The 12,093-nt window shown below is 44.5% G+C and overlaps 1 protein-coding gene across 1 annotated transcript in view; it reads left to right on the forward strand.

Moving 5' to 3' along the window:
* Positions 1 to 12,093, forward strand: part of LOC120786477 (glutamate receptor ionotropic, kainate 5-like) — an 80,962-nt gene that overhangs the window by 14,677 nt on the left and 54,192 nt on the right. The window contains exons 4-7 of the mRNA XM_040121948.1: positions 941 to 1,105; positions 3,965 to 4,062; positions 6,242 to 6,407; positions 9,568 to 9,746. Of these exons, the coding sequence (XP_039977882.1) occupies positions 941 to 1,105; positions 3,965 to 4,062; positions 6,242 to 6,407; positions 9,568 to 9,746 (608 nt within the window). The remainder of the gene's footprint in view (positions 1 to 940; positions 1,106 to 3,964; positions 4,063 to 6,241; positions 6,408 to 9,567; positions 9,747 to 12,093) is intronic.

The raw sequence follows: 12,093 nt of genomic DNA on the forward strand, positions 1-12,093 counted from the left end.
GTGCCTAATATTTCCACCAGTATCCACACAGTCCACATTCTTCAGACTAGGATACAGGTGTGTATTGTTTTTTAGCTTCCCGGTGTCCTCAATAGTTCGGTCTCCTGTCCAGAAATGCTATCGGGACAGTGGAGATGTTGTTAGTGCATGTGTTAGCGGGGAAGTTGGTAAAGAGCTGACAAGCCTGTCTTTGGGATGAAGGGGATGCATCTGTGTGAATTCGGCCGTCAAAGTATCGTAGCTGTAGAAGAATGAGAAGTTTCTCCGCTTCACGACAATGAAAATGGCTGTCTGTCCTCAAAGAGCCGTGGGAAACATGGCAAATAAGAACAATATAATACTCTAGAGGTTGACACAGAGACAACGACTTGTCTTAAAATAGTGACATGACTTGTTCTTAAGGGGGTTAAACTCAAGTGTTTTTATGTGTACAGGGAAAAGACATATTATATCTTAACTATACAGGAGGTTAGCACGGATCCTTTTTCCAGGAGCGCCCTGTTCACACCCAGTACGACCACAGTCTGATCGGCTGGCCGCCAAGCAGCTGCAGTGGAGCAGCTGCGGTTCTGGGGCCTTGCTCAGGGGCACCTCAGCGGTGGTACTGAGCTTGATCAGGATGCCTCGTTCTCTCAAGGACAAAACTCAATTGTTATTTCAAGATACTGAAACTTATGAACAACTCAACCTCATGATCTCTAGATGATTTCATTCCGTCATCATCTTAAGATGATGAGCCGAAAAAGCAACAGCTATGGATCATAATGCATTTTATTTTACATTAATGTTAAAAATGCTATTGTTTTGACTGATACATTTTTGGGCCTTAAACCCTGTTCTTGTTCAAAACTTCCTTTGGATTCGACTTTCACCTTCTAGACTCCCTGTCCTCTCTTCATCTTCATTCCTTAATCTCTCCTCTTCCCCTCTCTTCCTCCAGCGGCCATCTTGGATGACCACTCAGTGTGCGGTCGTGGTGAGCGTCTGGCGCTGGCACTGGCGAGGGAGAACATCAACAGTCTGATGGAGGGCTCCTCCCAAGCGAGGGTGGAGGTGGACGTCTACGAGCTGCAGAAGGACTCCCAGTATGACACCACTGACACCAGTAAGTGTCTGTCTTCTCCTCCATCTACCAGAAAGTGTGGTGGTAAGCGTTTCCTCCAGCTTCCTTCCTCTGCTCTCCTGACATTTCCAGTCAGGCTAAACTTTAGCAAGCGTTCTGTGTGAGGAAGCAGAGCGCTGCAATAAAGCAGCAACCTTTATTTAGCAAGGCGGGTCAATAGTGCAGCAAGTGCAAATGGCTGTTCTAGCCTCAGTGAACCTGCACTTTAAATACCACACATGTTCAACTGAGCCGAACACCAGGGAGCAAACGGGCGTAGAAGAAACTAACGAAGGAGCTAAGTGTGCTGAACGACGGCGTAATGATCCCAACACCTAAGAATCGACTTGTCATAGCAGAAAAAGTACATGTGTAAATAATGACCCTGTTCCATTTACTGTAGGTTTCCCTGTTGCACCAGCTCTGTCAGTTCCTCGGCTTAGTCTGAACGTAGTCTGGGAGTTGCGCTATAATTTCGTGAAAAACGACTTGCACCATACGAATGAGTTACTCACGACTATCGGGCCGGAGACCAGGTCCACATCCAGAGTCCCGTCTGTGGCTTAGGCAACAACAGCACTTTGGTCAAGGTTCGGGAGAGGTGGTGGTTTTGGTTCAGTGTAAATAAACAGGTTGGCGTCTGAAGTCAGCTGTGAACTTTTTCTGTATTAAACCGGACCAGGATCTTTCCCGAACCTGAACCAGGTGCTGCGAGAGTCTGAACAGAACCATAAAACGGTTTAATGATGCTGGAGTCACTGTAGGTGGATGTTGTGCTGCAGGATCAGATATTGTTCAGTAACAACGTATCTGTGACTTGCCAAATATGTAAACGAACAACATTTCCTCATTAAGTTAATAGGAAACATGATCTGGTCTCAGTAACATTTTGTAGAAAACGGATTTGCTGTTGCAGTTTACTTGAATAGAAACATCATTTTCAGGAGAAGGGTTGGCTCGTGCTGCTCTAAGTCTAAATGTCTGCTGTGAAAAAGGCCTAATAGTTGCAGTATTAGTCAACACATGTGGTTAACTTGTGAAATAAAGTGCAGGTTAAAAGTGAGTATCTCAGACAGATCTTAATATTTTATGACTTCCTTCTTCACCCTTGTTTAACAAGTGTAGCAACTCACACAGCACAGGTCTGAGACTGCTAATTAAACTTGAACTGGTCACAAAAGTTCTTAAGATGATCGACCTGGAGCGAAAAGAACGGAGACAAAACAATGGAAGCAGAAAAAAAAGGAAGGATTTTTTTTTTTTCCTGCAAAAAAAGCCTCATTGCACTGGGATGACTGCCGGAGAACCGAAACCATCTGAATGGCCAGATACCACAGAAGGTAAGTAGGAAAATGTCTCATTCTTATTTTCATACTGTCAGTATCTGCTCAAACGTGATGGCGGCAAACAGATGGATGGTGCTGGCGCTTTACAGATTCAGAGTGTGGAGCGGGGTCATGGTGACCGGAGAGCCCGCATCGTTCTGCACGAGCAGCTGCCGAGGACGTTTATTGATTATGAACTGCCAGCAGCGCAAAAAGAGACTTCACGATGGAGAGGCAGTTAATATTTTCTGTCAGAGCAGCGCAGAGCACACACACACACAAACTGAGAGGAAGCTGGCACAAATTGTACAGTACAAACGTTGCATTATGTGCAAGGACAAACAGTAAGTAACAACCACAGTACAGTCATAAAAGCTTCTACATTGAGATGTTCATACAGAAAACCGTCAGCTCCATGTACGTTCTCTTCTCTCTGTGTGTTTTAAAATCCGGAAACCTCTCATGTTGGCCCATGGTCCACTCTGAATGCGACTGAAGCAGTTGTGTTACCTGAAAGCCTTTCCTGTTTCTTACCTGCTGAGCGAGCGTGTCTTTTGGTTTTCGGATGTTCCTCTCAGAGTCCTCTCACCTTCGTGAGGCAGGAAAAAGGAAACCAGAGCTTTTGGATCTAGTCACCGGCCGAATTAATGACTACAGGAACATTCATTGCGTGTGTCGGTGTTAAAAGGTTGTAACGTGCACTGGGGATGGGGAGACCTGTCCTCATCACTGTTCTTGCCGCCGCTTTGCACTTACAGTTTGATTGTCTAACTAAATTCTTACATTTTGGCAAAAAACAATCTAAATGAGAACCGTGCTTTACTCTTTATCTTCGACTGATCAGTTCTGGCATCTTTTTTTAGGGGAATTTGAACAATAAACAGAAAGACGGACCTTTTTTTTCTTCTTTTTAACCTAAAAAATAAAGCTGGGAGTCGCCTTTTCAGCCCTGAGTGTCTGCAGGTATTCCATAACCTAGACTAATAAGGTAGGGCAGCCTGTATGTGGCCTGAAAGGTGAAACCCAGGGCACCAAGAGGCAGCAGGGCACTGGCCACACCCCTGCTTTGCTTGTGAAGCTTATTGCTTTGAGCGCAGGGGAACAACTGAAGGAGACTCAGACAAAGCATATCAGCATTTTTATCAGCTCTTCTCTTGTCTGGACTCCGGTGGCTGGACCGTAAAAGGACGACGCCTCCAGAGACTTTAGTCTGAAAAATTAACCTGAAACACCCATTCACACGACACTATAAATATACCCCAAAATCATGCAGTGCAAATCCACCAATAAATAGCGCCACTGTATAACACATGCTAGAGAGCTACAGTCCGTATTGAAAAAGCAAAGATTACCATACACTCACAGGAGAAAGCTTTACAATGCCCTGAGTTTCGCCTGTCAGGTTGTCTACTGTTTGTTTTGGCCGTATGCAGCCCGACAGGAAGATGTTCTCTGGCTCGACCCACGAACACAAATATGTCAAATACGCTTAAACGTCTGATGCAAAACTTTGTGTTTTTGTGTTTTGCTCTGTCAGTGTGTCAGATCCTGCCGAAGGGTGTGGTCTCAGTGATCGGGCCCGCCTCCAGTCCTGCCTCCGGGTCCACCATCAGCCACATCTGCGGGGAGAAAGAGGTGAGTCACATCTGGCCCCCGGAGCTTCTGCGGGACCTGCGAGAACGTGAGGCCTTACGGTGACCTCAGCTGAGAGCGGCAGCACTGCTCCAGAAAAACCACCCCTGGATTTAGAAACTATCGGAAACAGGTTGATTTTCGTTGGAAATACATTGAAATATTCGCGCTGGTGGATTTTTGCTCTTCTAAGAAACAGAAAAGAAGACAGTGTGCCACCAAACTGTACTTGAGTAAGTGTTCCCAACTTTACACCTCAGACTACGAGTAATGCTTTGCAAATGTAGTAAATGTATTGTGACCGCTACAGTATTCGGAGCTATGTTCCAAAGTCCAAAGTGGTGAATTGAATTACAAATCATATCCTGATAAAACAGCTGAAGTGGAACCATGGTTGACAAAAACGATGATGACGTTATATAAAAATATAATGTTATTCAGGTAAAATACTTAGGAAGGTCTCTTCACACGTGTCACAGCGCGTTTTTCTGCAGTGGCACTGAAACTGTGCTGAGAAAAAAAACCCGTCACTTCTCAGGCAGCAGGTCTCAAACTGTCTTTATGGATTTTTAAAGGCTTTAATTTTTAACTATTTTCCTGCCTGAGTGAATCTACGAGTCCATCTCCGTCTCCCTTTAGGCCTCTAACCGTCCTCATATCCTTTTTCTTTTGCCTGACAGGTCTCATATTATTGAATTCTCAGCTTGGATTTAAAATAAGCTGTGCAGATCAGAGCGAAGTCCTGTTGAGCTAATTACAGTTTAACGTTTAAACCTCTGCAGGTGTGAAGTGAGGTTAAATCACTGAGTGCTGGATCACGCAGGACATTTGGCCTCTGACCTGATTCCTCATTCATCGGCGATATCATTCATTTTTCAGCCTGATACAGACACTGTCAGTCACAGGACCTCTGCTCCGTGGAGTTTGAATTGAAGCAGAGCAACTTTGAAACTCTCGGTATTTCTCAAATTAACGGGTAAAGATCTCAGATGGTTTCATTTGGCCAGGTCCAGTTTTCTTACGCTTTTCCATCCGTTCGTTGGAACCTACTAACTGTTTACCCATGTTTTAACCAAACATAGAACCATACCATGTGTATACTACATATACAGACGTTTGGGTGTCGAGAACTATGGTTGGCCTGTTACATTTAGAACCAGGTTTAGACTGCTGCATGGGCCCTAACCTTTGTGTTACTTCCTCATTGTTGCTTTTACCAGGTTCCTCCAATCCAGAACCAGCTCCTGTTTCATGAGCTACCTGAAATGGGTCCTGGGCCTACCTGGGGAAAAAAAAAAAATGCTGTGATGAAAAAGGTTTATCAGAGTTCAAAGTCCCCCGAACTAAAAAACAAAAGTCGTTTGTCAGTACCTTCCCAAACGGCTACAAAAATGAGTTCTGTGGCTTCTGGTTTCTGATCTTCAGCCTCCATGGTAAAATTCTTTTTAGATTAGGGCACAAAATCTCCTTGGGTAAGGCCAAGAAAGGATCGGGGTCATGGTCAAAAGAAAACAAAATGCACTGTAGGCCTAAGGTTCGTGGTCACCAGAGGGACACTCATAATGTTTCTTTAGTCCCAGCTTCAGGCCAAAACTTCTACCTGAGCACAAGAATCTGATGCAGAGAAAGCTGTGAAATTTCCTGAGCACATTCATCCTCCCCAGAAGATGAACTCTGTCCATTTGGACACTTCTTTCTGTCTTCGTTCCTCCAAAATAATCCGCCCCATAAATCCTTTAAATATTAAAGTTTGACTGTGTGGAGGTGAACTTCAAACTCTCTTTTCTAATATCGCTGATGATCGGGGCTTTGCTCTATTTTCAGAATTTCTTTTTTTGAAACGGAACAAAGCCTCGATTATCAGCGAGTGTCCGTCTGATTAAAGCTTTCATTTGTTATCTCAACTCCCTCTATAGCCTGTATGGTTTGATTATTTTTAAAATATTTGATCCCCTGATGTCATCATCTCCTATTCTCTCCGCTTTCTCTTTTTTCTTCTTTGCTTTCCTTTTGATTCATGTTCATTTCTTTTCCTTTCAGTCCTCCCGCCCCTTCTTGACTTTCCTTTACTTTTTCTTCCCCACTCTTTTTCTTCGACATGAATATTGGCCTTTAGGAAACCCCTAAGCTGCCATCAGTTCTTTTCCTAATAATTCTTCTTCCTCCCTCATCATTCCCCCAGATCCCTCATGTGAAGATTGGTCCCGAAGAAACCCCGAAGCTGCCCTACCTTCGCTTCGCTTCAGTGACGCTCTACCCGAGCAACGAGGACCTGAGCCTGGCCATCGGATCCATCCTGCACTCCTTCGGCTACCCAACAGCCAGCCTCATCTGTGCCAAAGCAGAGTGTAAGTCCGTTGTGTTCGTGTGTCCTCCTCTATTTCCATCTTCTCCTCCATATCTCTGTCTGTCCTCTCTTTGGTGGTTACAGCGCCTCCTCACCTACTTCAAGGCGGAATAGATTTGATTTTAGAGCTGCTGTAGCTTTTCTGCTGTGCCCTCCGGTAACTTCATGAGCTGAACTGGAGCTCCTCTCTGATTATTCATGTTTATTTGATCAACTCTATTATTTTGAGTCTGCGCAGTGTTTCAGCTGGAATTAGATACAGTTCTTCCAGAAGTGCTGAGTGGCTGAATGTGCTGTATGTAATGTAGGACAGCTGGGGTTCGTTAGCAGCAAGCGGTTTATGCAGATATGGTAGCGTTCACCAAAGTTTGGATACTGTTGCCAGGGGATAAAGTTCATTTGCACTTATGGCAGCAGATTAGGAGTTCTGATATGCTTGAAGACGAAATATGATATTTAGTTTCTTTCAAAAGAACTAGCTTGATTTGTTAGGTGTGTAGCTCAGTTTGCATGAGACAGGATGAACTGAATAATGTAAACACTCTGGACTGTAAATATGAAGTTAGGACGGAAGCGTGATGAAGAGTCACGAGATTGAATTGCCTCCATATTAAATTGACCGTGGGAATGCACTCATCTGTGCCGCCGAATGGTATCAGTGCCGGTGCTTACCTCGTTGAGTAGATCATATATCAGTCAGACACAATCAGCATTACACGTAAAATGATCCCAATGAGCTGCACGCAGTGAGGTGTACAGATTTCCCATGGCGGCAAAAGAGAGCACTGGTATGGGATCAGTGCTGGGTACCCACAGATACCAGTATGGGGAGAGAAAGGGTTGGAGAGGTGTATCCCTAATTTATCGCAAGCTGTCAGTACTGCTTAGAGATCGTTTGTGTGATTTCTGCCTTTAGTCTGGGGCTTTTGATCCAGCACATGCCAAAGTTTTTGGATTTGCAAATGAAGCTTTTGTTGCACCCAGATGTACAAGCTACAGAATGGCGCTGAAAAGCAAAACGTTGAAGAATTTCTTTGAGAGCACAACTGGAGTGCAACTACATGCTCTGAAATGGAGCACGACCACGAGAACAGGACTTCAAACAATTGTTTCGGCAAATTATAAACGAGCTGGTGACCCACCTCATCGGCCAGTCAGCTGGTCAGTACAGTCAAACACTGATTCGGTCATAATGTGCATCATTCAGTCAGTTCATGGATTAGCAGAGTCTGTCTGATGAGCTGGGTTTTTGAGGGTCAATAGTGTGAAGATGCTTTTATTCATCTATTTATTTCCTCAATACTCTCGCCCTTGCATCCCTCCTCTCCTCTCCCTCTCATCCGCTCCGTTCTACTTTTATCGACGTCTCTCCTGTTTTTCCACCTGACTGGGCTGCCCGGCTAACTTTTAATGCTCCTCTGCTCTAGCTGCAGGACCTTCCCCCGGTCTTTAGCCGGACCCTCGGCCCGTTAACGGCAGCGTTTAAGAGGCCTGTATCGTTGCGGTGAAGGGTGCTGTCGGGTGCACTTAAAGCCAGCAGGGCCACGATCAACGCTTTATGGCAGCATTACCCGAGACATGCCCGCTTCTTCTGTCACGGGCGGACGAGGAAAGGAGTCGGAGGCCGAGAGGCTCTGAATGTTATTACTGAGATGATGCAGGAAATATTTTAATAATGAAACTTTCCTCCTCCTTTAAATGTATTTCTATATTAATATTTGTACCATCAACTACATAAAACACAGTAAATACATACCTGTGGCTCTGACATCAGTTGTGGTTACAAAAATAGTCACACAAGATATTGCATGTGAATCCTTTTTGGCCAAATACGAATTTTCTTAAACCGTCAGCCCCTACAAAAGCGTGGCTTCACAGGGATTATGCTTGTTTTCCTGCTGAAGCTCGAATTACTGCTGCCCCTTTTTTTCAACCAATTCATCACAGTTTCACATCTTAGACGTCAGAAGTGAATGAAAAATTACCATCACCACTTCCCGGAGCCCAGGGTGATGTATCTTAACGTTCTCTGTCCAAACCCAGAGATACAGTGATACAGAACAGATGGAAACAGCAAATCCTCCCATTTGAGAACCAGACAATGTTTCTGCTTGAAAACTGAATTAAGCCAATAATCCATCACTGTAATTGTTGTTGATTCATTCAGCAACGATTCCCTCATTTTGAATAGTTTCAGCACTAGATCCAGTACTTTGAAAATCTCAGATAGTGCCAGTATGACTTGAGGGGATTTTATTACCTACAGGGTGGGAACAGTTTTCTCATTTTGTATTTGGGGAACTGCCCCTCTGTTCGTGAAGAAAGTCATGGTGTGGCACTTGGTTGCTACTACTTTCACACCTCCACACACCTGACTGTCCACTCTGGTTCCCTCTGTCAAGTGTGCGTGGATGCTCTGTTTGGGAAAGTTACGTCGGAAAGGTGTGAAGGGAGGGGGTTTAAAGCACACCGACCCTTTTCAGATTCAGTCTTGCTTAATCTGATGACAAACGTGGTTATTGGTGTTTACTGCGAATGCATTTTAATAATGAGCTTGCAGATTCATTGATACAGGTTGACTACAGCACCATTCAGCACAATAAAAACGACTAGAAGTAATTAGTGAATGTAAATACACTGGATGTCTATGAGATAGTATCAAAAATGGGCTTTGATTTGATCAAATGTTAAGGATTGAAACTTTAATTTACTTCAAAATGTGTCACTGTGTAACAATCAGCAGCTTAAGTGAATCCAATCTCCTCTGTATGGACGCACGGGACCAAGTTGATTCTCTGAGGGGAAAATTAATGGACTCTCAGCATAGTCACCATTATCCCCGTCTGTGTTTATTGCCTCTTTACCGGCCAGGACGTTTTTAAGGCAGCACCAGTTATTTGTCTCCTTAATGACTCTGAGTCCCATCAATTCCTGGAACCTTTTTTTCCAGGTCAAAGCAATAATTTTACAAGTAAACAAGATAAACACTCAGGCGAGAATCATTTATGGACTCCTGTCTCCTGTTCAGCTCCACTGACGTCCTGAGACCCAGCTTTAACCCAGCCATAAATTCATGTTTGGGAAAACGGTACATATTTATTGATGTGTTTAATGAGGTTGTGTTAAGCTCCATCAACTCTCACACCTTTCCCGCCCTTTAGGCCTGCTGCGATTGGAGGAGCTGGTCCGCCGCTTCCTCATCTCCAGGGAGACGCTGTCGGTGCGGATGCTGGATGACAGTCTGGACCCCACCCCTCTGCTGAAGGAGATCCGTGACGACAAAGTGGCCACCATCATCATCGACGCCAACGCCTCCATTTCCTACCACATCCTCAGGAAGGTCAGGGCATTCGGAGATTTCGCTTTTTTCTTGAAACTGTCACAACTACCATTTACTAGACAGCTGTTGGTGTCGACATTTTCAAAACCTGCATTGTTTTACTTTGTCCTCAGTATCAAAAGGAATCCAGGTCATTGTTTTCTGTACGTCTATGGTCAACAGTGAAAGCTGGAAGCCCTAATAACTAATGAAACATGACTTTTCAAGGTGCAGATTCATCACAATGTAAGTGATATTAGAAAAAAACTAATATACTACAAGTTTGTTTTCAAACATTACTAAGAATCAGACGTCCCATCAACGTGGTTCTTACGCAGCTGGAACATTCTTCTTTGTCCGCTCATATACAGATACCAGGTTTCCTGCCGTGTGTTAAAGCAGAAAACGCTCTGCCTCACCTGAAATAAAGAGCACCTCCAGTAATGTCAGAGGAAATGAATGCGCCGTTAGGAAATGGACCATCGGGGTTAAGGCAGCACGAGCAAGTGCTAATTTACACAGCAAAGGAAAAGTACTTCATGAGTGAGGTGACTATTTAAACCGTCCTCTAGCGACGACATGATGGGTCAGGGTTTGTGTCTGATTCAGTTGAGCAGGTGACGGCGATTGATTGGCTGACCAGTCATGTTGTATGTTCGCTTCATGGATCGAGCAGGTCTGTGTGACGTGGGCTCCACACTTTTACTCTCTGCCTCTGTAATATTACATCACTCCCTGCATTAGCACTAAAACCTGGCACTGGATGTAAATCACGAGGTTCATGAGGACGTCCAGTATGGATGTCATTTCCCAACAGATTCTGCATCGAGTTGGAACTGGTTTAAAGTTTGTTCATTTTGTTTGTGCTGACTTGTGTGATCAGACAGAGAATTATTTTAAAGACGGAAGATGGCGAAGAGCCCGGAGATACAGTATTCACTGCCTGACAAACAATTCCAAGCTGTGTGAATCTTATTTTTCTTTTTCACAAAAACTCCTCCCAGACCTCGTACAGTGCTGCTCACACGCCAGATGATCCCATTTGTGAGCAGCCTAACTTACTTTGAAAATGAAAACATATTTCATACCTAGCTGAGACAGTGATGATGCCAAAAGCTTGTGAATGAAGGAAAAAAGAAACCAAGCAACAACAGCCTCCAGGGTTCAAAGGGTTAAGATCTGCAGAATGACATCTGATATTATGTTCTATATTTCAGTTCCGCCAAGATCTTGCAGAGTTTCAGTCTGATTATTGAGCTGATAATGTCTGCTGAGTTTGCAGCATCTTTTCAAGAGAAATACAACTTTAATTTGCAGCCTTTGTGTTACTGCAGCGACTGTGAACTCCTGTGGGGACCGATGAATGTCCCAGTGCAAACATTAACTGATTTTACTCAGCAGTCACAGCTGAAGGATCTGCTGTTTAATTTACTTCACGGTAGAACTGAAATATCATGAGGCTTTTAAAGAATCTCAGCTGGGACTCTGAACAGTCCTGCTCATCTGTCTGTTTGAAACATCTTTATTTCCTACCTTGTTTGTGTGTTTATTCCTCTGTGGTGTTTACAGAGTAGAACGGGACCTTCAGACACAGATTGGTTTCTTGCCAAACTGGCTAGGAGAGTCGAGAGACTTTACAGCCCCAAACTAAATCTACAGGCTTTTGGCAGGTTGTAATTTCCCTCTCTGCTTAGTAACCTTGGAGGCCTGAGAAGTTTGGAATATGAAATAAGACCGCTCAGTAACCTGCAGACTGAAGCAGCGTGAAGGTCGCGCTGTGTGGAAGGTTAATGGCTTACTAACCCAGGCAGTCTGCAGGCTCCTCGCTGTGAGGTTGCCGGTTGAAATCCCAGGCTGGCTGTGAACATTTATAGTGGGCGAGTTGTTCTGTTGTTCGGATGCTGCATGTAAACAGGCTGAAGCAGTAGCTGCCCTGAAAAAAGAGCAGCAGGTAGAAGAGGAACAAAGTAATTTCAGCAGGTTCATGAAACAAAAGGAGAGCTGCTGAAACAAAGATCTGCAGCCACATCACATCCAGACCTGAGCGGTGATTTCACCTGCTGCTCAGATAACGCCAACATGAGCGCCCAGCGTTAGCGAACGATGCCTAGCGCCCTGTTGTTTTGCTTCACGAGGTTAGCGAATGCATGTCTGGCAGGAGAAAGTCAGCAATTGTCTCGTGCTGACGGGAGTACTGATACTTTTCTTTAAAAGAAACCAACGTGCTGGGACCAGTTTGCTGAGTCCTACCCTGCAGTGCCAGGACGTTGGAGTGTCATGTTGCCTTCGTATACCCAGGTCCAGACCTCTAAATGTCGTGATCTTTTTGAGCATCGGACGTTGCTCACCTTTTAGGCCACAAAAGTGC

The sequence above is a fragment of the Xiphias gladius genome, chromosome 24 (genome assembly GCF_016859285.1).
Source record: "Xiphias gladius isolate SHS-SW01 ecotype Sanya breed wild chromosome 24, ASM1685928v1, whole genome shotgun sequence".
Taxonomy (NCBI): domain Eukaryota; kingdom Metazoa; phylum Chordata; class Actinopteri; order Istiophoriformes; family Xiphiidae; genus Xiphias; species Xiphias gladius.